General features: G+C 37.8%; 1 protein-coding gene across 1 annotated transcript in view; it reads right to left on the reverse strand.

The window, feature by feature from the left end:
* Positions 1–416: 416 nt before the first annotated feature.
* The window catches only part of LOC116888346 (selection and upkeep of intraepithelial T-cells protein 10-like), a 29,914-nt gene continuing 5,038 nt past the window's right edge, over positions 417–25,292 (reverse strand). Inside the window, exons 4-8 of the mRNA XM_032889618.1 lie at positions 17,990–18,268; positions 8,655–8,825; positions 7,844–7,948; positions 4,940–5,062; positions 417–662 (exon numbers count right to left, since the gene is read on the reverse strand). Coding sequence (XP_032745509.1) covers positions 436–662; positions 4,940–5,062; positions 7,844–7,948; positions 8,655–8,825; positions 17,990–18,268 — 905 coding nt within the window. The 3' untranslated portion in view covers positions 417–435. The remainder of the gene's footprint in view (positions 663–4,939; positions 5,063–7,843; positions 7,949–8,654; positions 8,826–17,989; positions 18,269–25,292) is intronic.

Genomic DNA, 25,292 nt, shown 5'->3' on the forward strand with positions numbered 1-25,292 from the left:
TAAATCCTTACTGAATTTAAGATGTGGAGGAGGTCATGCATCACAGGCCGTGTGAATACTTTTTGGCATGGAAATCTGTATTTTTTTGCCCTGAAACTATATAAACAAAAACAACAGAAACAGTACACCAGGTTGTATTTCTATATTTGTGCATACATACGCAGATGTGCATGTTTAACAATAATAATCAAAAGAGAGAGTATCAGTTTGCATGGGGTTACATGCAAAGGGCTGAAAGGAGGGTACCTGAAAGGAGCTGGAGAAAGAAAAGAGAGGAGGGAATGCAATGTAATTCTATTTTTATTAAAATGTATCTTTAAAAATCTCAACTTTTAAGACATAACAAATTTAATCAGAAAACTTTTTTTATATAGATATAAATCTTATAGCTCAAGTCAGTATCCGTTTTTGTCTTTCTTTACTGCCTCAAGTTTTTCAGTTGCGACTGCAATCCAATCTTAAGGGCTGAAGAGGGTTGAAGCTCTCCAGTTCATAATTTTCTTGGTGCTGACTAAGTATTGCCTCTTCACCAGTTTCTAGGAACATGTTGCGGTTTACATCACAATTTTCTTGGAACTCAGCAGACTGAGAACTATTTTGGTTAGAGTCGTGTGTGGAAAGATTCATATTCATAGAGGATAAGCAGGACATCTGACCATAACCTGGAAGAAAGTATTTTATTATCTGACACATCAACACAAACACACACACACACACACACACACACACACACACACACACCATTATTCAGCAACTTGTTATTCACAATCATCATATAAATGTTAAAAGAAAGGTTCCATTTTTACAATGAGGTACTCAAGAACCACAGTGCTAAAAGCCATTAGACTTAAGGCAGAATCTGACATCGTTTGGAGGAACTAAGTCTTGGCAGATACAGATATTTTGTCTCTATTGTTGGGTGTATATATACCAAACTCTATTTTAATAAAAGCATCAGATTCCCTTGTGCTATTGTGAGAATATACAAGGGCTTTCAGACCTCTTAAGATGGCTGTTCTCACTAGTTTTACTTGAGTTTAGGAATGAGATATCCAGAATTAGGGTTCTTTATAACTTATTTAAGGCAAATGTAACTAGGATAGTTCATTTCTCTAAATGAACATGGACTATGAAGTTTCTTTTTATTTCTTTTTATTTATTCTCTCATACAACATACCCTGACAGCAGTTTCCCCTCCCTCTTTTCCTCCTAGTTCCCAGCTCTATTTCATTTCTCCTCCACATCTACTCTATTTCCTTCAGAAATAGTTAGAGTTCCCAGGGATATCAATGAAACATGGAATAGCAAGATGCAATAAGACTAAGAAAAACCTTCATACCAACTAAACAGTAAAACCTAGTAGGAGGAGAAGGGCCTCAAGAGCAAATGCAAGAGTAAGAGATACCCCTTCCCACTGTAGGATTCCCACAAAAGCATAAAGCTGTAACATAAGCAGAGGACTTAGTAAAGACATTTGTAGGTGCTATGTTTGACACCCCAGTCTCTATGAGCCCCTATGAGCCCTGCTTATTTGATTCTGTTAACTGTAATCTTGTGGTGTCCTCAACCCCTTTGGCTCATACATTCTTCCTCCCTCTTTCTGCAGCCTTACCTGAGCTCCAAAGGTGAGGAATCTGATTGAGATCTCCAACTTAGATTTTCTCTCTACTTAACATTTGGCTGTTGGTCTCTATATATGCTCAAATCAGCTATCAGAGGAAACCTTTCTGATGACAATTAGGCTATATACTTATCTATGTGTATAGCAGAATACAATTGGGAATCATTTTCTTCCTTTTTTTTAAATTCCAGGTCTCTGAGCTATCCACGCTCCAGGTTCTGGTTATCTAAGCAGTGTATGACATGGACTTCCTCTCTTGGCATAGGCCTCAAATTAGACCAATCATTTGCTGGCCATTTCCACACATTCTGCACCTCTATTACCCTGGCACACCTCCCAGGCAGGATAAATTTTAGGTCAACATTTTGCGGCTGCATTGGTACACTCCCACCCACTAAAAGCCTTGCTTGGTTACAGAAGATAAACAGTTAAGGTTCTATATTCTTCATTACTAGGAGCCCTCTTCAGGGCAACCTCATAGAATCCTGTTTCTACTGAACTAACATTATACATTGCTCACAAATGCCAATTCCAATCATCTTTCCAAGTTCTCTCTTCTCTCTCTCTCTCTCTCTCTCTCTCTCTCTCTCTCTCTCTCTTCTCTTCTCTCTTCTCTCTTCTCTCTCTCCCTCTCCCTCTCCCTCTCTCTTTCCCTCTCCTTCCCTCCCTCTGGTCACCTGATCCCTCCTATTCCTGTTCCAACCTGCTCCTAGAACACCCAAAAAATCTGTTCTAATCTCTCTTCCCAAGGGGATACAAGTTATCAAACTCAGAAATTAAAATTAACAACAAACACTGAAAAACACCAAAGAATCTTTTGGTCATACTTTAAAATGTTGAACTACACAAAATTAAAAAATCTAAAAAGAAAGATAATTTTTCTGATAGATCTCACCTACCAAAATTAAATCAAGATCAGATAAACAATTTAACTATAACTGTAATCTCTAAGGAAAAAGAAACAGTATTAAAAGCATCCCCCATCAAAACAACCCAAGGCCAGATGGTTGTAATGTAGAACTCTACCAGGATCTCAAAGAGGAGCTAATACCAATGATCCCCAAACTGTACCACAAAATAGTAAGTATCACAGAAAGAACATTGTCCAATTCATTTTAGAAGGCCACAGTCAACACTGATATCCAAACTTCGCAAAGATTCAACAAAGAAAGAGAATTACAGACCAGTTTCTCTTGTTAATTGAGATATGCTACACTGTCTCCATTGTGTGCTACAGAGACGTGGAGAAAGACACCAGTGAGTTCATGAAACAGCAAAATCCTTTATTATTCCCACTACATAAACACTGATGGATCACATCCTCCAGACAAGGACATGTAGCCTTCTTTCTTCTGGCAGCCCTGAGTAAGGGCTGGAACAGAGATTATAAGCATAAAAATTGCAAGAATCTGGGCCAAGTTGTAGTTATACTTTTTACCAATCAGAACTCAGGGACTAGAGACTTTCACAAGTGTGTTAAATGACACAAACATAAGTGGTTTTGACCAACCAATCAAATTCATTTATTCATTTTGCTGTTAGGAATAGGCATCATGTCTGGGAGAACTACTATTGCTTAAATAAGGAGTTTGTAACTGTTGTTGCTTAGAGAGAGTTGGTCAGCTTAGGTAAAATGTAGTCTAAAGTCAGAATGGCAATATTTAAGACAAGTTCCTTTTATTAGCCCTTGATGCAAAAATACTTGCAAACTGATCCAAGAACAAAGTAAAAATATCATCTGCTATGATTTAGCAGGCTTCATCCTAGAGATGCAGGGATGGTTCAACATATAAATATCAATCAACATAATCCACCATATGCACAAACTGAGTACATGTAAGTAACCCCAAAAGTTCCACAAAAAAACTAAGCCTGATAAATAACTTCAACAACGTGGCTGGATATAAAATTAACTCAAACTTCCTCTACTCAAAGGATAAATAGGCTGAAAAAGAAGTTAGGGAAACAAGACCCTTCACAATATTTACAAATAACAAAGAAAAAAACTCAGTGTCTAACCAAGCAAATTAAAGATCTGTATGACAAGAGCTTCAAGTCTCTGAAGAAAGATATTGAAAAAGATCTCAGAAGATGGAAAAATTTTTCCATGCTCATGGATTGGAAGGATTAATATTGTAAAAATGGCCATCTTGCCCAAAGCAATCTACAGATTCAATGCAATCCCTATCAAATTCCCAACTCAATTCTTCATAGAGTTAGAAGGAGCAATTTACAAGTTCATCTGTAATAACAAAAAAACAAGGATAGCGAAAACTATCCTCAACAATACAAGAATTTCTGGGGGTATCACCATCCCTGACTGCAGGCCTTTTGTTTTTCTCTTAAACAGATAAAATTGTATCTCACTTTCCCTTTATGTCTGTGTTTAAATTATTTTATTAATGAAAATAATATCCCATAGAAGAAAAGCCAGATTCTCTCTATTCTAATAGGTTTAATTAACTCTGAGGGAATGGCCTCATAGGTCATCAATGGGAGGAGAGGCCCTTGGCCCTGTCAAGGCTTAACACCCCGGTGTAGGGGAATGTTTGGGCAGGGAGGTGGGAGTGAGTAGGTAAGGTTGGGTGAGGAAGCACACTCATAGAAGCAGGGGGATGGGGTAGCAGGTTTCTGGAGGGGAAACCAGGAAAGAGGATAACATTTAAAAAGTAAATTTAAAAATCCAATAAAAGAAAAAATAGGTCTGAGGTCTATTTGCTCTCTGGGTAGCCCTGAAGCTTTTTTTTCTAAGAATGCTTTATTGAATGTCTTTGTAACCATTCAAGGACCGTTAGAGACCATAGATGGATAAATGAAAATCCATGTAGTTTAACTCAGCTTATCTTGGTCTTAGTTACAAAAGACACTCTCTTAAAAAAGCATTCAGTAAGAATCCAGAATTAAAGATGCAAAATTAGGCTTTCTCAAGGGCAAAGCTGAACACTGACTACCTAGGCCTGTGGCGGCAGGGCCTGATAGGGCTCTCTATATTTGAGGATAGCACTTCAGAAAGTGCTTAAAAGAGGAATGGCAGTAAACCCCACAAGGAAGGCTTCAGTTAAGGTAGATCTTCCCATTTCAACTAACCCAATAAATATAATCCTCCACAGGCAAGCCTACATGCAAGCATATTGAACATTAAGCAAGAACTGTATGAATCCTGAAATGCCCCTGATATCCTTATGGAAGTAAAAAAAATAGCAATAATCCAAGACTCTACTTTCCTCTAGTTACATCAAGCAAAGATTTGATTCACAGGAATTCAAGAAGAGAGACAGAAGGGAGATCCTTGGAGTTCCCATCCCCACCTTCACTTACGGTTTAGGGTCCAAAGCAGAAACAAAATGAGCCCAGTGAAAAATATCATCATTACAACCAAGATTATGCATATGTCCCATAGCCAGTTACTATACAATGGGTATGCATCATCCAAAATAGAAGCTGGGGAGAAAAACAAAGAAATATTATGCATATTTTAAAGTAAGTAAATGCAGATAGGGAAATATGTACAAGTTAAGAAACCAGAACACAGGACCCTAGTCAACAAGAAAGAAAAAAAGGATGCTTTAAGTAGCCTTCATTTCCGAGCAAAGTTAGGTCACCTCTCCGTAGTTTTATAACAAAGTTTTGCATTTGACTGAGCCCAGTAGTTTATGCAGTTTGGTCTGAGCCATATGTGAACATGATAAGATGTTGTTATTTTTAATCATTTATTCACCAATAGCTTAAAGCATCATCTTGTTTAATTTTATTCTCTGGTTCCAGAACTGCCAATACAAGATGTTGCAGAAAGAGCACGGGGGAAATACATGGGTCTAATGAACACACGTGTACACACACTCACACAGACACACACACACACACACACACACACACACACACACCACAACACATGCATATACACCAAGTATAGCCCATGTAAGATTGGATGTGTATCCTTCACTTGAGGACAGTCAACACAACAAAGGCCACAGAACTAAAGAAAATTGACTCTCCCTCTCCTGGGAGTTATTAAATGCTAATACCTCCATAGCTAGGGGTGCAATTTCATGCCCAACCTCCATGATAGAATTTTGTTTGGCCCAAGACTACACAGGTTATGTATATCCTGTCTCAATTGCTATGCTTTCATACATGTAACTGTCCTGCTGTGTACAGAAAACACTGATTACTTGCAGTCATCAGCGACCCATGACTTTTACAACCTTTCTTTCTCCTTTTCTGCAATGATCCATGATCCTTGGGAAGAGGTGTGCTATAAATGCCCAGCTTAGGAATGACCATTCAGACATCTTATATGCTCTGCACCTTGATCTCTGTGCTGTCATCTATCAAAAATAGGAGTTTCTCTTATGGGGGCTGAATGATGCATAGTCTGGGTTCATCTATTTGTGGTAGCTATGTACATACACACTGCATCTTACCTGATATCCGAAGCCTAGTTCTTTTTTATTATATATCATTTGCTCTTTAATGTTTCCACTGGTTTATTTTTTATTTCAATTAGTATATGACTCTATATAGATATTCTACTTAGGCTTTCTAAATATTCTTAAATTTTTATTATAGATTTTTTTGTCTGTTAATATTTTAAATCCATTATTTCATTTTTAAATACAAAATATACCTTTCATATGCCTAACGTACACAAGAAGTCCAGACCATGGTTGATAATTTTGAAATCTAGTCCTCTTTGGCAATCATCTTCAAATTGTCATGTCAGTTAATACCTGCAATCTTGATAAGGGAACATAATCTCTAAAATATATTCTTTTTGAAAAAGGTACTTTTATTGTTATTTTATGCATGATTGTTAGAGGCCAGAAGAAATCTGCAGAACCATTAAATGTGAGTTTAAGTAGTTTAAATAGTGAGTTGCGAGCTGCCATATAGATGCTGGAACAGAATCCAGATCCTCTGCAAAAAACAGCAAGTGCTCTTAAGTACTAAGCCATCTCTCCAGTCCCTAAGCTCTATTCTTCATAATATTACATAAAATATACAATTTTACTTAGTAAACATTTTTACAGATTTTTTTCAGTGTTCACTACTTTGGGCTGGCAAAATGAATGTGAATACTTCAGGAAGAATCCTCCTTCTGTAAAAAGAGGGTCATTATAATTAGCCCATTTAATCCTGACATGGACTTTAAAGTCAGAATATCACAATCCAAACAGAAACATGAAAATGGAGGGTAAGAGGAAAATGGGAGAGAAAATATTCATATACATTTATATTTTCTATTATTCAAAATATAGTTCTTGCTTTCTTGGGATCCAAAATAACTTTAAAATTACATAGCTGTATAAGTGTTACATGGGTAGAAATATGTATTATAATCAGAAAGACTGGTTTAGGGTATTTAGTGTATTTCACAATGCTGGAAGTTAATTATATCTTCCATGTTTTTATAGAATGTTGCTATTTTTCCATTTTCCTCTTAGTTCATTTTTCTGAGATTTGAGGATTGTTTTAATGATTCACAGTGAAGTAGATGGCATGAGTTTCATTGGTAGCCATTCTGAAATACATGTTAAACTGGAAAGGACCATATCTATATCTGACATCTGATAAATTTTGTCTTACAGATGAGTGCAAATTCCTTGTGATAATAGCCATATCTTTCTGGTTTTCTTTGATGGTTGCTTTTTAATAAAATACTTCCTAATATCTATAATCAAGTCAAAAGTATTTCTAAATCCTCAGATATTATCCTATACATTGTGTATGCTGTACTGTGACAATACTTTCAAATAGTCTATACATACATATTCAAGAAGATCAAATATCAGCTTTTAGGGTCTTGGAAAATGAAAATGAAAAGTCAAATGAGAAAAATTGTACCCTTTTCATTAATTTTGAAAAGGAATCTCTAAACCAAAAGTATTTTAATGTTTATAAATTATTGGTTTAGTGTAAATGATAAATGAGATCAGAAAATTGTATTTTACAGAAGACTGTAACTGATTAAGACAAGATCTGGAAAAATAAACCATTTCATTGTTATACAAGCAACTGTAACTGTGTGTACAAAAATATACTCATGATAGACTAAAACTTTGAAAAATATATAATTCAAAGGGCAGCACTTGAAGCCACTGAGACGTTATTGAAATCATGACTGCTCCTGTTGTGACAAACTATTCAGCTAAATAGTTCCAGAGTGAGAAGGCACTGGACAGAGGAGGGGGAAATGCCAGATCTCATTCTAATTCCACTCACCTTGGCTCCTGAAATTCAAGTAGAGAGGGAGAAAGAAAATATACAAAACTAACAGCAGACACTCCCAGATAAGTGGACAACAAGCTCTCATTTTACTATTCAAACCTGAAAAAGAGTCAGTAGGAAAGGTTAGGAAGTCTAAGGGAATGCACTGAAACAGCAAGAGAAATGTTGATTACAGGCATTGTCTTGAAGGTCTTGGTACTATATTCATTTGTTTATTTAAGTTATGCCAGGGTGAAAGCCTCATAAGCAAGACTTTTAGGGTTACGGTTAAGAACTTTTAGAGAAAATAGAACTTAGAATTTGGTGAAGCTAAGATTATGGTCATTTAGTCTCAAGACGAAACAGACTTAAAAACAATATCAAGTAATACATATCATCTTGCTTTTTTCATAACTGTGTAGCACATAATCAGCATGAAAACATGATTTGGATGCTGTGGGACCCTGTCCACCATAGTCTTGTCTCCTTTCTTAAGTGCCTAAAGATTGTAGGATCCACAGGGAAGGGCTTCTGTGAAACTCTGAGCTAGCTAAAAGAAGAAGAAGCTGCCTTGCATTCACCCAATAAGGAATTCTCTGAAAGAATTCTGAGACCTTGAGGGGAATACCAACTATAACCATACCCTAGCCCTGAAGCACACAAGGAGGGAGGAGAGGGTAGGTCCATAACCTGAGGATCACTGAAGGTTTTGAGAGATCCTTTGATAAAGAGTATTGGGATACACTAAAGTTCAGGGTTACACAATTTTGTATATATAACATCTAAATATTATGTTTCAAGAAGAAATGGTTTCAGGCCTCTTTACCTTCATTGATTCTACTCATTAGTTTTCTGAAATAAACAGGTTTTCCTTTGAGACAACAGAAAACAAGTATTCCTCTGAGAAAATTAAGAAAAAGTATAATGCTTAAATACATTAAAGGACATGAAAATTTGTTTGACATCAATGACATATACTCCGATTTGAACAGGACATCTGAAAGAAAGAACAAAAGGACTTGGTGTTATTAATTGGATATACATTTCCTAGAAAAGATTCATATTACAGACTAAGTCCCCAGATCCAACCACTGAGAAGTGTTTGAGGCACAAAAGCTCGGACTCTGTTAGTAGACTGATCTGTTGATGAACTCATAATCTGATGGCATTTTTGGAAAGTGGCAAAAATGTTAGGAAGTGAAGTTGGTTGGATAAAGTAGGTAAATAGAGACATGTTTCTGAAGAATAGATCTTGATCCTCCTCCCACCTCCAATTGCTCTTTCCTGGCCATCTTGATACTTGGTTATTATTTGAAATCGGGATTATCTAGGCACTTGAAAACAATGAAGATTAAAGGCTCAGGGAATCTAGGTCCTCTTGCCACAATGCCTGGAAGATAGAAATTTGGGTAGCTATGAAGATGAGGCAAGACAGTCAATTTCATCTCCTCAATACTCTGATATTCTAGAAACATTTGTGTCCCTTAATATGACTATTAGACTACTGAAACAAAGCACCCCTAAAGAAATGAGGATTTCCCCAAAAATATCATACTCAGAGAAGGAAACGCTTCAGTTCAAAGGGAAACTTATCTCTGCCCAAATAGATATTTTACATCAATCTAGCACCTTGTCAGACTTGTAGGATGAAACTGGATCCCAGACAACGATGGGCCAAGTGTCATAGTAGGGTACTACAACTTGGTCAGGACTTCTGAGATTACATATCTTTGGCTATACTTAAACTTTAATCTCATTTCAGGTTTGTGAAGGTGACCTTGTGGGAGTGACTGGATTTTTTTATCCCTCTTCCCAGAGTAGCCACATAGACTAAGTTTCCCTTTTCTGCTTTTTCTCTATTAACTTAGTTGTTTTTAGAGATTCTTTGGCACAGACTATAACTCTCAATTTTTATATCAGATTTCTCCTTCAACCATATGAGTACCAAGAATTGAACTAAGATTAAAAGGCCTTCTAACTGCTTAGCCATCTTGCAAGCCCTTGCTAATAAGATAAAATATTATAGCTATTCCTTCATCTAATTCTCTTCTATTCTGTGACTAATAACTTGCCAATCTTGTTTTTCCTCTCAGTCCAGTTCCATTAATTAAGAGCCCACATCTACATCTCTAGTACAAGGTAGAGAGAATATCTTGTTTATTGTATAGATCAATCACCTGTTAATTAAAAATTCTATGGCTTAGGCTGGAAATAGAAGGTGGAGCATCTGGAATGAAGGAAGAATTCTGGGATAGAGCCAGGCATGGCAAGGTTCACCTTGAATAATTTAAGGAAATGGATGCATTGTAACTGAGCACAAGCAACTAACCACAAAGCAGAATGTAGATTAAATAATTAAATTGTTACAGTTATGATCTAGTCAGAGTCAACCTATATGGCCAAAATATTTGTAAATATATTTTGAGTCTGAATCATATTTCCGAAAGCACAGGGCTGGGGAAAAGAACCAGTCAAAACTTCAACAAATGGCACCCAAGTTACAGCAAGTAGAACCCAAGTTTACAACCTAAAAAGGCCTCGGTCAAAGGCATGAAAAAGTCAGGCTAGCCAAACAAAAAGCCTGGTCTATTTTGAAAATGAACAAAAACAAACCAATGCCAATAACACAAGACAAGCAGCTGGGAAGATTTCCTAATCAAGGAGCACAGGAAGATAGTACGGAATGAGATTTTTATTTTTTTTACCCAATTCGTAAGATATAAATGCCCACTTAAACATACAAAGCCCAGTACCATCCATCCCTTAAGAACATTGAGAACAACCTGTAAATGCACAGAGTGGATCTTTATATCATCCTCCATGTCCTGCCGTGGCATCTCCACTCCTCTCCCTCTGGTCTCCCCAGAATGAGATTTTTAAAAGAAGCCCCTAATAATTAAAAAGCAGGACACAGACATTGGGGTTTTTCCCAAGGGCAGAGTATAGTTACTGATGAGGGGAGGGATGAACCTGGCTCCCATTAGTCTAATGGACTGAATAGGTAAAGAGGACCCAGAATTTTGCTGCATACAGGAAACACCGCAGTGAAATAGAAAGACACTACCTTAGAGTAAAAGACTGAAAAACAATTTTCTGAGCAAATGGTCCCAAGAAACAAGCTGACATAGCCATTCTAATATTGAATAAAATCAACGTTCAACAAAAAGCTATCAAAAAAGATAAGGAAACCTCATATTCATTAAAGGAAAAATCAACCAAGATTAACTCTCAATCCTGAAACCTTACTAAGCTCAAAGCACACATTTCACCTCCCAGGATAATACTGGGAGACTTCAACACCCCACTATCAGCAATGGACAGATCATGGAAACAAAAACTAAACAGAGACACAAAGAAACTAAGGGAAGTTATGAAACAAATGGATATAATAGATATCTATAGAACATTTCATCCTCAAAAATATATACATATACATTCTCAGTACCTCATGGGACCTTCTCCAGAACTGACCATATAATTGGTCACAAAACAGGTGACAGATACCAGAATATTGAAATAATCCCATGCATCCTATGGTCTTCAATAACAACAAAAAAGACAGAAAGACCACATATACAAAATAATTGAACAATGCTCTACTCAGTGATAACTTGGTCAAGGAAGAAATAAAGAAATTAAACACTTTTTAAAACTTACTGAAAATAAAGGTACAACATACCTAAATTTATGGGATACAATGAAAGCAGTTCTAAGAGGAAAACTCATAGCTCTGAGAACCTCAAAAAAGAAACAGGAGAGAGCATACATTAGTAGCTTGACAGTACACCTAAAACTCTAGAACAAAAAAGGCAAATACATCCAAGAGTAGTAGAAGGCAGGAAATAATCAAATTCAGGGCTAAAATCAACCAAGTAAAAACAAAAAGGACTATACAAAGAATCAGCAAAACAAGGATATGATTCTTTAAGAAATTCAACAAGATAGATAAACCCTTAGCCAGACTAACCAGAGGGTACAGAGAGTATATCAAAATTAACAAAATCAGAAAAGAAAAGGGAAACATAATAACAGAATCTGAGAAAATTCAAAGAATTATCAGACCCTATTACAAAAGTCTACACTAAACAAAACTGGAAAATCTGGATGAAATGGACACAGATAACAGGCACTAAAGTGAAATGAAGATCAGATAAACTATCTAAACAATCCCATAATCCCTAAAGAAATAGAAGCAGTTATTAAAAGTTTCCCAACCAAAAAGAGCCCGGGACCAGATGTGTTTAGTGCAGAATTCTATCACACCTTCATAGAAGATTTCCATTATAAATATCAATGCAAAAATGCTCAATAAAATTCTCACAAACCAAACCAAGAACACATCAAAACCATCATCCAACCTGATCAAGTAGACTTCATCCAGGGATGCAGGGATGGATCAATATATAGAAATTCATCAACATAATCCACTCTGTAAACAAACTCAAAGAAAGAAAAGCACATGGTTATTTCATTAGATGCTGAGAAATCATTTGAAAAATTCAAGACCCCTTTATGATAAAACTCTTGGAAAGAATGGGAACTCAAGGCCCATACCTAAATATAGTAAAAGCAATATACAGCAAACCAGTAGCCAACATCAAACTAAATGGAAAGAAATGTGAAGCAATCCCACTAAAAATCAGAGACTAGACAAGGCCACCTACTCTCTCCCTACATATTCAATATAGTACTTAAAGTGCTAGAGAGAGCACTCAAGATAACAAAAGGTCAAAGGGATACATATTGGACAGGAAGAAGTCAAAATATCACTATTTGTGGATGATATCATAGTATACGTAAGTGACCCCAAAAATTCTACAAAAGAACTATTAAGCCTGATAAACAATTCCAGCAAAATGGCTGGTTATAAAATTAACTCAAACAAATCAATAGCCCTCTTCTACTCAAAGGATAAACAGGCTGAGAAAGAAATCGGGCAAAAAATACCCTTCACAATAGTCACAAATAACATAAAATACCTCAGTGTGACTCTAGCCAAGCAAGTGAAAGATCTGTATGACAAGAACGTCAAGCTCTAAAGAAAGAAGTTGGAGAAGATCTCAGAAGTTGGAAAGATCTCATATACTCATGGATTGGCAGGATCAATATTGTGAAAATGACCATCCTGCCCAACGCAATCTACAGATTTAATGTAATCTACATCAAACTCCTAACTCAATTCTTTTAACTCTCTGAAATAACAAAAAACCAAGAATAGTGAAAAATATCCTCAACAATACAAGAACTTCTGGGGGAAATCACCATCCCTGACTTCAAGCTGTATTACAGAGCAATAGTGATAAAAAAAACTGTATGCTATTGGTACAAAGACAGGCAGGTAGATCAATGGATCAGAACTGAAGACAGAGATGAACCAATACACCTATGGTCACTTGATTTTTGACAAAGGATCTAAAACCATCCAGTAGGAAAAAAGATATCATTTTTAACAAAATGGTGCTGTTTCAACTGGAGGTCAGCATGTAGAAGAATGCAAATCAATCCATTCTTATCACCCTGTACAAAGCTAAAGTCCAAGTGAATCAAAGACCGCCACATCAAACCAGATACACGCAAACTAATAGAAGAAAAAGTGGGGGAAAGCCTCAAACACATGGGCACTATGGACAATTTCCTGAAGAGAACACCAATGACTTATGTTCTAAGATCAAGAATCGACAAAGGGGTTATCATAAAATTGCAAAGCTTCTATAAGACAAAGGACACTGTCATTGGGACAAAACAGCAACCAACATATTGGGAAATGATCTTTACCAATCCTACATCTGATAGAGGGCTAATTTCCAATATATACCAAGAACTCAAGAATTTATACTCCAAAGAATCAAATAACCTTATTTTAAAAAAATGGGGTACAGAGCTAAAGAAAGAATTCTCAACTGAAGAATATCAAATGGCTGAGAAGTATCTTTAAAAATGTTCAGCATGCTTAATTATCAAAAAAATGCAAATCAAAATGACCCTGAGATTCCACCTCATACCAGTAGAATGGCTAAGATCAAAAACTCAGGTGACAACAGATGCTGGCAACGATGTGGAGAAAGAGAAACACTCCTCCATTGTTGGTGGGATTGCAAGCTGGCACAACCAGTCTGGAAATGAGTCTGGAGGTTCCTCAGAAATTTAGAAATAGTACTACCTGAGGACCCACCTATACCATTCCTGGGCATATACCCAAAAGATGCTCCAACATATAACAAGGACACATGCTCCATTGTGTTCATAACAGCCTTATTTATAATAGCCAAAAGCTGGAAAGAACCCAGATGTGCTTCAACAGAAGGATGGACAAAGAAAATGTGGTATATCTACACAATAGAATACTGCTCATCTATTAAAACAATGACCATAAAATTCATAGGCAGTGAGGTAACACAGTAACAAAAAAATACACATGGTATGCACTGACTGATAAGTGGATATTAGCCCAAATACTCAGAATACCCAAGATATGATCCTCAGACCACATGAAGCTCAAGAAGGACAACCAAACTACAGATGCTTCAATCCTTCTTAAAGGGGGAAACAAAAATCTTCGTAGGGGGAAATATGAAGAAAGTTTAGAACAGATATTGAAGGAATGCCTATTCAGAGCCTGCCCCACCTGGGGATCCAGCTCATATACATACAGCCACCATACCCAGACAATATTGCTGATGCCCAGAAGTCCATGCTGACAGGAGGCTGATAAAGCTGTGTCCTGTGTGGCTCTGCCAAAGCATGACAAATACAGAGGTGACCGCTAGCAGCTAACCATTGAACTGAGAATGGGGTCCTCATTGGAGGAGTTAGAGAAAGGGTTGAAGAAGTTAAAGGGGTTTGCATCCCCATAAGAACAACAATACCAACCAACCAGAGCTTACAAGGACTAAACTACCATCCAAAGAGTACACATGGACAGACCCATGATTCCAGCTGCACATGTAGCAAAGTATGGCCTTGTTGGGCACGAATGGGAGGAGAAGTCCTTGGTCCTGCCAAGGCTGGATCCTCCCTCCCCCAGTGTAGGGGAATGTCAGGGCAGGGAGGTGGGAAGGAGAGGGTGGTTGCATAGGGGAACACCCTCATATAAGAAGGGGAAGGGGGAATACGGTAGGGGTTTATGGATGAGTAACCAGGAAAGGGGATATCATTTGAAATGTACATAAAATATCCTATAAAAAAACAAAGCATCTTCAACAAATTTTGCTGTACTATCTGTTTGTCTGCATGTAGAAAAATGCAAATAGATCCTTTTTTATCACCCTAGACAAACGTCAGGTTCAAGTAGATCAAAGACCAAAATTCTGATTCACTAAACCTGATTGAAGAGAAAGTAGGAAATATCCTTGAATGCATTGGCACAGGAGACACTAATCAGAAATTAATTGATAAGTGGGACCTCATGATATTGAAAAACACTGCAAGGCAAAGGACATTCTTCAAAGAACAAAACAGCAGCCTATAGAATGGGAAAAGATATCCCTGCATTTAACAGATGACTGATATCCAAAATATATAAAGAACTAAAAAAAAAAAAAGACATCACCAAACCAAATGGGGTACAGATCTAAACAGAATTCGCAAAAGATGAATCTCTAATGTCCAAAAGTACTTTTAAAATGTTCAATATTATTAGCCATGGGGGAAATTCTAATCCAATGGACCCTGTGATTCCATCGTACAGCATCAGAATGACTAAGATAAAACCTCAACCAACAGCTTATACTGGCAAGAATGTGGAGCAAGGGAACATTCCTCAGTTGCTGGTGGGAGCGAAATATTGTACTGTTACTTTGGAAGTTAATTTGGTGGTTTATCATAAAATTGGTTACAGATCTACCTCAAGACCTAGCTATACCACTACTGGACATATACCTAAATGACACTCCATTCTACCACAAAAACACTACCTCAACTATGTCCATAACAGCTTTATTCATAATTATCAGAAACTGGAAACAACCTAGATGTCACTCAGCTGAAGAGTGGATAAAGGAAACATGGCACACTTACACAATGAAGTATTACTCGGTTATTTAAAACAACAACATCACGACATTTGCAGGCAAATAAATGGAATTAGAAAAGATCATCCTGAGCAAGGTAACCCAGACCCAGAAAGACAAAATTGGAAAGAGCATCTTTGGGAAAAGCCAGAAAACTAGGGTAATGGAAACTCCCAGGAATCTGTGAGGGTTACCTTAGCTAAGACTCCTATCTATAGGGGATATAGATCCTGAACTGGCTATCCCCTGTAACTAGGCAAGACTTCCAATGAAGGTATTGGGACACCAATCCAGCCACAAAACGTTCAACATAACAATTTGTAATGCCTACAAGATATGCAGATAAAGCAGAAATTGAGGAATCTGCCAAGCAATGACAGGTCCAGCTTGAATCCCATGCCATGAGAGGTAACCCACCCTCGATATCATTAATGACATTCTATTATACTTGTAGACAGCAGCCTAGCCCAACCAGCATCAGAGAGTGTTCATCTACCAACTGATGGGAACAGATCCGCAGACCTGCATCCAAATTAGACAGAGCTTTGAAGAGAGAAAGGGATGATTACAGGAACAAGAGGGTCAAGGACACTACAAGAAAACCTACAGAATCAACTAACTTGTGCCCATAGGGACCCACAGAGACAGAACCACAGAGCATTCATGGAACTGACATAGGCCCTCTGAATATATGTAGCAGTTGTGCAACTTGGTCTCCATGTGGGACTCCTAATGGTGGGAGGAAGGTCTATCCCTGACTCTGCTGAGTACCTTTAGTACCCTTTGCCCTTACTGGGCTTCATTGTCTAGCCTCAAAAGAAGATGAGCCTAGTCTTACTAAAACTTGATATGCCAAGACAGGTTGATATCCATGGGAGGCCTCCCATTTTCTGAGGAGTAAGGGAGGAAGAAAGAATGGATGGAAGGATTCTAGCTGGGGAAGGACTTGGAGGGGAGGAGGAAGGGGAAACTGTGACTAGGATGTAGAGTAAATTAATTAACTAATTAAAAATGTCAAGAAGAGTGCTTTATTCGGCTCATGATGTTAGACAGATTATTCCAAAGTTGCTTTGCTCCTTTGTTTCTGGGCCACTGATGAGTCAAGCAATATGGAGGGTAAAATGGATGTGTCAGACTGCTAGCTTGGAGCTTGTGTATATTGCTCTGAGACATAGAGAACAGTAAAATGTATTTTTTTCTTCAATACTGGCCAGCCATTTAAGACGAGTGACTATCACATCAAATCTCACCCTCCACAACACACACTGAACTTAAGGCTTATGAGAACTCTGGCACATCCTATGATCAGGATCACCAGTCTATCACAGGCTGCCAGGCTTCAATATGGTTGAGACTTTGTTTTTATGTCTCCCTCCATTATCTGGCATGGGAGTGGAGGCTGTTTCCTGCTTGTCTGTGTGTAGTCATCCTACTACTATGCTTTTAAGCTGCCCTGTCATCACTTCCTGGTGCTTTTCTCTATTTTTCTATTCAGAATATGATCTTTCTCTTGTTACCTTGACTTATCTTAACCACAAAGACACATACAGAAAACTTCTAATCTTCTTTTTATCCCAGAAGTTTTAAATGCTGTTTTCCAGATGATACAAATCAATAGTTTTAAAGAAAAAATAATATTCAATGGTCCAAATCTAGAAATAGTTTGTGTGGAAGTCATATGACTTTTGAATCCTTAACCTGCAACACAGATTGAGAGATCATTGTTCAATTATTTCAATACTTTCTTTAAGATTTACTTTCTATGTATGTGTACATGTGTGGAGGTGAGTGTCTGTGAGTTTAAATGAGCACATGCATGCATGAGTGTGTGGACTCCAGAGGAGGACATTGGATTCCCTAGACCTGGAGTTACAAATAGTTGCCAGCCATCTAGTATGGGTGCTAGGAACAAAAATGCTAATCAAAGAAAACAATTGTTCTTAACTTCTGAGTCTTCTCTCCAGCACCAAATGCCATTCTTTAAAATATTCTCCATAGCATCCAGTATTTTTCTGATTTTCAGCAACTCCAATAGTGCAGCTTTATAGCAATTTATAGCATGTAACATAAATTCACATTTATTCCTTCACTCAATTCTCTTCTTAGTTTGACTCATTGACTAAAACAATGGATATTTGATAGAAAAGCTTACCTGGTAGGACAATACTTCTCTTTTTCTCCTGATTAGTAGTTACATTGTAAATGGAGCAAGTAATAGGACCTTGTACTCTGTTCTTCAGAAGAATGCTGCTCTTCAAATACAACCCAGCTCTATCCTGAGAGTCAAATGTGGTTGAATGTGGAATTATATTCCCCTTGCTGTCTTTCCATGTCATCTCAGCAGGTGGGATCAAACTTCCTGAAGCACATTCCACCAGTACCCCTTCTGTATTTGGAACCCGGATGTTAATCTGTATATCCAAGCTCATAGCTAGGAAGAAGAGAAAGATGGCATTATGATTCAGTGTGCATTCAAGAGTTGAGAAATTTGTGAAAGTGCTCATTCCCAGTGGTCTGCTGCTTGTGTCCCATTGGGAATGTGGATAGCCACAATTAGGGCAAAAGCAATGATCCAAGTCAAATGCAAACTGGGAAGACACAAAAATATGATCAGAGAAAAACAAGAAATAAGCAAAAAGAGAAAGTCACAGACTAGAAACTATGTATACTAATAAGAAAGGAAGTGTGTTCAAACAAGATTACAGGCACTATAAATCAAATTTATTTTTTTCTAAAATGTGAAAACACGAGAAGACATATTTATTTAAAGAGACATCATAATGATATCAATAAGAATATGCAAGGATGTTTAACATCATCACCCATCAGAAAAATGCAAAACAAAACCTCATTGAGACATACTTGACCCCACTACAATGTTGAAAAAACAGGACTGACATTGCCACAGATCAAAAGACAGAGAGCTCTCTGTATAGGAAAGTGCCAGTATGTACTAAACTATATATATTCACAACCCAGAAATTTTTAGTAGACATTAACATATTTTTAAAATATTAATGGTGACATTAGTCATAATAGCCCCCAAACTCATGAAAAGTATTAAAAATAATACAAGCATATCCAAATACTAATACTGAAAACAAATGTAAAAGGATAAATGATAGTTCAGTATATTTATATAATAGAACACAGATAAATTGATTTTGACTGATCACATGATGGAACTTTCCACAACTATAAAAACAATAGCAAAATATTCTCATAAAATTTACTCAAATAAATCAGTAGCCTTCGTCTATTCAAAGGATAAACAGACTGAGAAAGAAATTCGGGAAATGACACCCTTCACAATAGTTCCAAATAATATAAAATATCTTGGTGTGACTTGTGACCAAGCAAGTGAAAGATCTGTATGACAAGAACTTCAAGTCTCTGAAGAAAGAAATTGAAGATCATCTCAGAAGATGGAAAAATCTCCTATGCTCATGATTGGCAGGATTAATATACTAAAAATGGACATTTTGCCAAAAGCAATCTACAGATTCAATGCAATTCCCATCAAATTTCCTACTCAATTCTTTATAGAAATAGAGCAATTTGCAAATTCATTTGGAACAACACAAAACCCAGGATAGCGAAAACTATCCTCAACAACAAAAGAACTTCTGGGGGAATCACCATCCCTGACGTCAAGCAGTATTACAGAGCAATAGTGATAAAAACTGTATGGCATTGGTACAGACACAAGCAGATATATCAGTTGAACAAAATTGAAGAACCAGAAATGAACCTTCACACCTATGGTCACTTGATCTTTGACAAAGGAGATAAAATCATCAAACAAAAGACAGATAGCATTTTCAACAAATGGTGGTGGTTCAACTGGAGGTCAGCATGTAGAAGAATACAGATCAATCCATTCTTATCACCTTATATAAAGCTTAAGTCCACATGGATCAAGGACCACCACATCAAATCAGATATGCTTAAAGTAATAGAAAAAAACGTGGGGAAGAGTCTCGAACACATGGGCACTGGGAAAAATTTCCTGAACAAAACAACAATGGCTTATGCTCTAAGATCAAGAATCGACAAATGGGATCTCATATAACTGCACAGCTTCTGTAAGGCAAAGGACACTGTCATTAGGACAGAATGGCAACCAACAGATTAGGAAAAGATCTTTACCAGTCCTACGTCAGATAGAGGGCTAATATCTAAAATATACAAAGAACTCAAGAAGTTAGACTCCAGAGAGCCAAATAACCCTATTAAAAATGGGGTACAGAACTAAACAAAACATTCTCAACTGTGGAACATCGAATGGCCAAAAGGCACCTAAAGAAAATGTTCAACATCCTTAGTCATCAAGGAAATGCAAATCAAAACAATCCTGAGATTCCACCTCACACCAGTCAGAATGGCTAAGATCAAAAACACAGGTGACAGCAGATGCTGGCGAGGAGGTAGAGAAACAGGAACACTCCTCCATTGTTGGTGAGATTGCAGACTGGTATAACCTCTCTGGAAATCAGTTTGGAGGTTCCTCTGAAAATTGGACATTCCACTACCTGAGGTCTCAGCTATACCTCTCCTGGGCATATACCCAAAACATGCTCCAACATACAACAAAGACACATGATCCACTATGTTCATAGCAGCCTTATTTATAATAGCCAGAAGCTGGAAAGAACCCAAATGACCTTCAACAGAGGAATGGATTCGAAAAATGTGGTACATCTACACAATGGAGTACTACTCAGCTATCAAAACCAATGACTTCATGAAATTTATAGGCAAATGGAATGAACTAAAAAACATCATCCTGAGTGAGGTAACCCAATCAGAGAAAAATGCACTTGGTGTGCACTCATTGAAAAATGGATATTAGCCCAAAAGCTTGAATTATGCAAGATGCAATCAAGAGATCACAGGAAGCTCAAGAAGAAGGATGACCAAACTGTGGATGCTCCCAATCCAGCTTAAAAGGGGGAACAAAAATATCCGTAGGAGGGGATATGGAGGCAAAGTTTAGAGCTGAGACTGAAGGAACGGCCATTCAGAGCCTGCTCCACATGTGGCCCATATATATAAACAGCCACCAAAACTAGGTAAGATTGATGAAGCTAAAAAGTGCATGCTGAAAGGGACTAGATATAGATCTCTTCTGAGAGACACAGCCAGAGCATGTCAAATACAGAAGTGAATACAGGCAGCAAACCACTGAACTGAGAATAGAACCCCCTTTGAGGGAATTAGAGAAAGGATTGAAAGAGCTGAAGGGGCTTGCAACACCATAAGAACAACAATGCCAACCAACCAGAACTTCCAGGGACTAAACCACTACCCAAAGACTATACATGGACTGGCTCAGGGCTCCAACTGCATATGTAACAGGGAATAGACTTGTTTGGGCACCAGTGGAAGGGGAAGCCCATGGTCCTGCCAAGTTTGGACCCCCAGTGCAGGGAAATGTCAGGGGAGTAAGGGGGCTGGATGTAGAGGAATACCCATATGGGGGAGGGGGGAGGGATGGGGGCTTATTGACAGGGAACCGGAAAAGGGAATAACATTTGAAATATAAATAAAGAAATATATCTAATATAAAAAATTTCAAAATGTTACTTAAAATTCACATTTTAAAAGCAATTTTGAAAGTGTGTACATAGTATATTTGAATTTATTGAAAAGAATACATACACACACATATACATATATATAGTGCTTTCATACATATGTGTACGTATTTCTTTATATACATACATGTAGTCATGAATGTTTTATACTTGGTGTACATATGTAATATAATCTCAGCATTGCTATATAAGAAGAAAATTATATTAGCTTCTTTGGAGATTAATTCGTGACTTCATAGCTATAGGAATGATGATATTTCACAATGAATTCATTGTACTACTATTTTTTATTTATATCATCAGATGTAAATGAAGCTATTAGCCTCCTTGTAAAAGAAATTTCCAGCAAATGGTGGCCCTCCTGGAAACTATGGCTAGACACATGTAGAGATCAAAGGACTGTGGGGAGTTCAACCCAGTAGATACAACTACATTGTAGATTCTGCATCTATGGCTTAAAGAACATAACAGAAGATGGGGTGGAAAATTGTAAGAGCTAAAATGTAGGAGATCTGCACTAAGACATTCTCTCCTAGAAATGGCTGCATCCTGAAACAATGGCAACAGTAATAAGCATATTAACATAGAAGGAGAAAAATTTTGCAGGATCTCACACAAGACAAAACACTACAAGCAACTAATGATTACTGGCAGAAGGAACCCCTTTTATTGGTTGTCCAATGCAGAATGGTCAGCACTGGGACCATATACATACAAAAATGCAAGCTCAACGATTATATTTACATATTTTTACATATTCAAAATGTATGATTGAATGATGTCTGATTGAATGATTATATGACACTAAAAATCTATTAAATTGAAATTGGGAGGAGGACATAAGAGGAATTGGAACTAGGATGTATGGGAGGAACTGAAGCAAAGAAAGTGATATAATTCTGTTGTAATTAAAAATATATTACAGGGAATAGAAAGTTGGAAGAGACAGGAAGGAGTGGGTAAGAAACTGTAGCAGGACGATATGGCAGGTCTACAGGATCCTGAATAATGGTCACGTCAATGCCCAGTGCTGACCATTCTGCATTGGACAACCAATAAAAGAGAGACAGGTAGATAATTTGACTAGAACTAATGTCCCAGAAGTAAATCCACATACCTAGGCTCACCTGATCTTTGACAAAGAAACCAAAACCATCCCCTGGAAAAATGACAGAACAGCACCAACAAGTGGTGCTGGTTCAAGTGGCAGTCAGCATGTAGAAGAATGTAAATTGATCCATTTTTATCTCAGTGTACAAAGGTCAGGTCCACATGGATCAAGGACCTCCACATAATACCAGACACACTGAATCTAATAGAAGAGAAAAAGAGGAATAGCCTCAAAAACATGGGCACAAGGAAATTTTTCATGAACAGAACATCAATGCCTCAGCCTCTTAGATCAACTATAGACAAATGAGATCTCATAAAAGTTAGAAGCTTCTGTAAGGCAAAGAACACTGTCAATATGACAAAGCAGCAACTTAAAGATTGGACAAAGATCTTTACTAACCCTACATCTGATAGAGGGCTAATATCCAACATATACAAAGAACTCAAGAAGTCCAGAAAAACAAATAAACCTATTTTAAAATAGGGTACAGAGCTATACAAAAAATTCTCAACTGAGGAATCTCAAATGGCCAAGAAGCACCTAGAAAAATGTTCAATATCCTTAGTCATCAGGGAAATGTAAATCAAAACAACCCTGAGATTCCACCTCACGTCAGTAAGAATGGCCAAGATAAATATCTCAGGTGATACCAAATACTAGCAAGGATGTGGGAAAAGAGGAGCACTCCTCCATTGGTGGTGAGATTCTAAACTAGAAAGACCACTTTGGAAATCAGTCTGGTGATTCCTCAGAAAATGCAAAATAGTTCTGAGGGCCCAGATATACCACTCCTGGACATATACCAAAAGATGCTCCAAGATAAAATAAGGACACATGATCCATTGTGTTCAGAGAAGCCTCATTTATAGTAGCTAGAAGCTGGAAACAAACTAGATGTGCCTCAACAGAGGAATGGATACAGAAAATGTGGTACATTTATACAAATGGAGTATTACTAAGCTATTTAAACAACAACTTCATAAAATTTGCAGGCAAATAGATAAAACTAGAAGATATCAACCTAAGTGAGGCAAACCAAATACAAGAGAACACACATGGTATATACGCACTGATAAGTGGATATTAGCCAAAAATCTCAGAATACACACAATACAGCTAATGGACCATATGAAACCCAAGAAGAGGGAAGACCAAAATCTGGATGCTTCAGTACTACTTAGAAGGGTGAACAGAATAATCATGGGAGGTAGAGGAAGGTAGGAACCTGAGAAGGAGAGAGGACAGGGAAGGAAAAGGTGGCAGGATCAGGTGTGGGAGGAGACAGGGAGTGTTTCTCTAAAATTATATTTTAAAAAATGTGTCTTTTACCCCCACTAAGTCTGGCACTGCAGTGTCCCAAGATATCTGATAGATATCTTAATCTCAGTCAGCAAAGCATCTCACCTGCTCTGCTCCATCCTATATCACACTGCCAATGACGTCTCTCTGAGCCTGGCAGCAATCTCTCTACCCATCTAGTTCCCAAGGCAGGTTGCCACCATGCCAGAAATATACATCCCAATTCTGTGGCAGTCTAATGTCTCCAGCTGCCACATATTCTCTTGAACTTAAATCGCCATGTGAAAGAACATACAACACAATAACCTCTGATCCAATTGCTAAGATATAATTGCCCACCTAGACACTCAAAGTTTTATTCACATCCATCCCTAAGAATATCCATAACATCCTGTAAATGTGCAGAAAGGAAATTTAACATCTGCCTCCATTTTCTTTCAGTGGTTTCTCCTGCCCCCCTCCATTCTCTTCCTCTCTCTAAAACTTTTCTCCCACCCATCCTTCCTCCTCATCCAATAACAGGCCTCGTTCTATCTTGTACCTGCCTTCATCTATATGACATCCTACAAGGGAGGGCTGAGGGATTAGGGGAGGGGAGAGATTGTCAGGAATTTGAACAGAGGTATGTAGCAGTCGGGGGATGGTGAACTTGTTTAGCCACTAGATAGTCCCAGATGCTAGAGATCCAAGAGGTTCTGAGAACCCAACAAGGGTGGCATTAGCCGAAATATCCAATAAAGGGGAGATGGAACCTATAGAGACCATATCCAGTACTTAGGCACAAGTCCTGGTTGAGGGATGAGATTACTAACTCATCTCAAAAATATTAACCCAGAATTGCTTCTGTCTAAAGGAAATGCAGGAATGCACAAAGAGTGAGCAAAGATTAAAGGAAAGGCCATCCAGTGACTGCCCTCATCCTATCTGCAGACACCAAACCCAGACACTATTGTTGATGCCAAGAAGTGCTTACTGACAGAAGCCTGGTGTAACTGTCCTCTGAGAGGGTCTGCCAGAGCCTGACCAATACAAATGCAGATGCTCACAGTCAGCCAACAGGCTGAGTACAGGAACCCTAATGAAGGAGTTAGGAAGGACTGAAGATGCTGAACGGTTTCTAAACGCATAGGAAGATAAACAATATTAACCAACCAGACACTCCAGAACTCCCAGGATCTAGACCACCAACCAAAGAATATGCTCCAGTTGCATATGTAGCAGAGGATGGCCTTATCTGGCATCAGTGGAAGGGGAGCTCCTTGGCCCTATGGAGGCTCGATGACCCAACATGGAAGAGTGCTAGGGGTGGTGAGATAGGAGTGTGTGGGTAGGTAGGGGAGAACTCTCAGAGATGCAGAGGAAGGGGGAATGGAATAGGGATTTTGCAGAGAGGAAACTTGGAAAGGGAATAACATTTGAAAAGTAACTAAATAAAATAATCAATT

Source organism: Rattus rattus, chromosome 1 (assembly GCF_011064425.1).
Source record: "Rattus rattus isolate New Zealand chromosome 1, Rrattus_CSIRO_v1, whole genome shotgun sequence".
Taxonomy (NCBI): domain Eukaryota; kingdom Metazoa; phylum Chordata; class Mammalia; order Rodentia; family Muridae; genus Rattus; species Rattus rattus.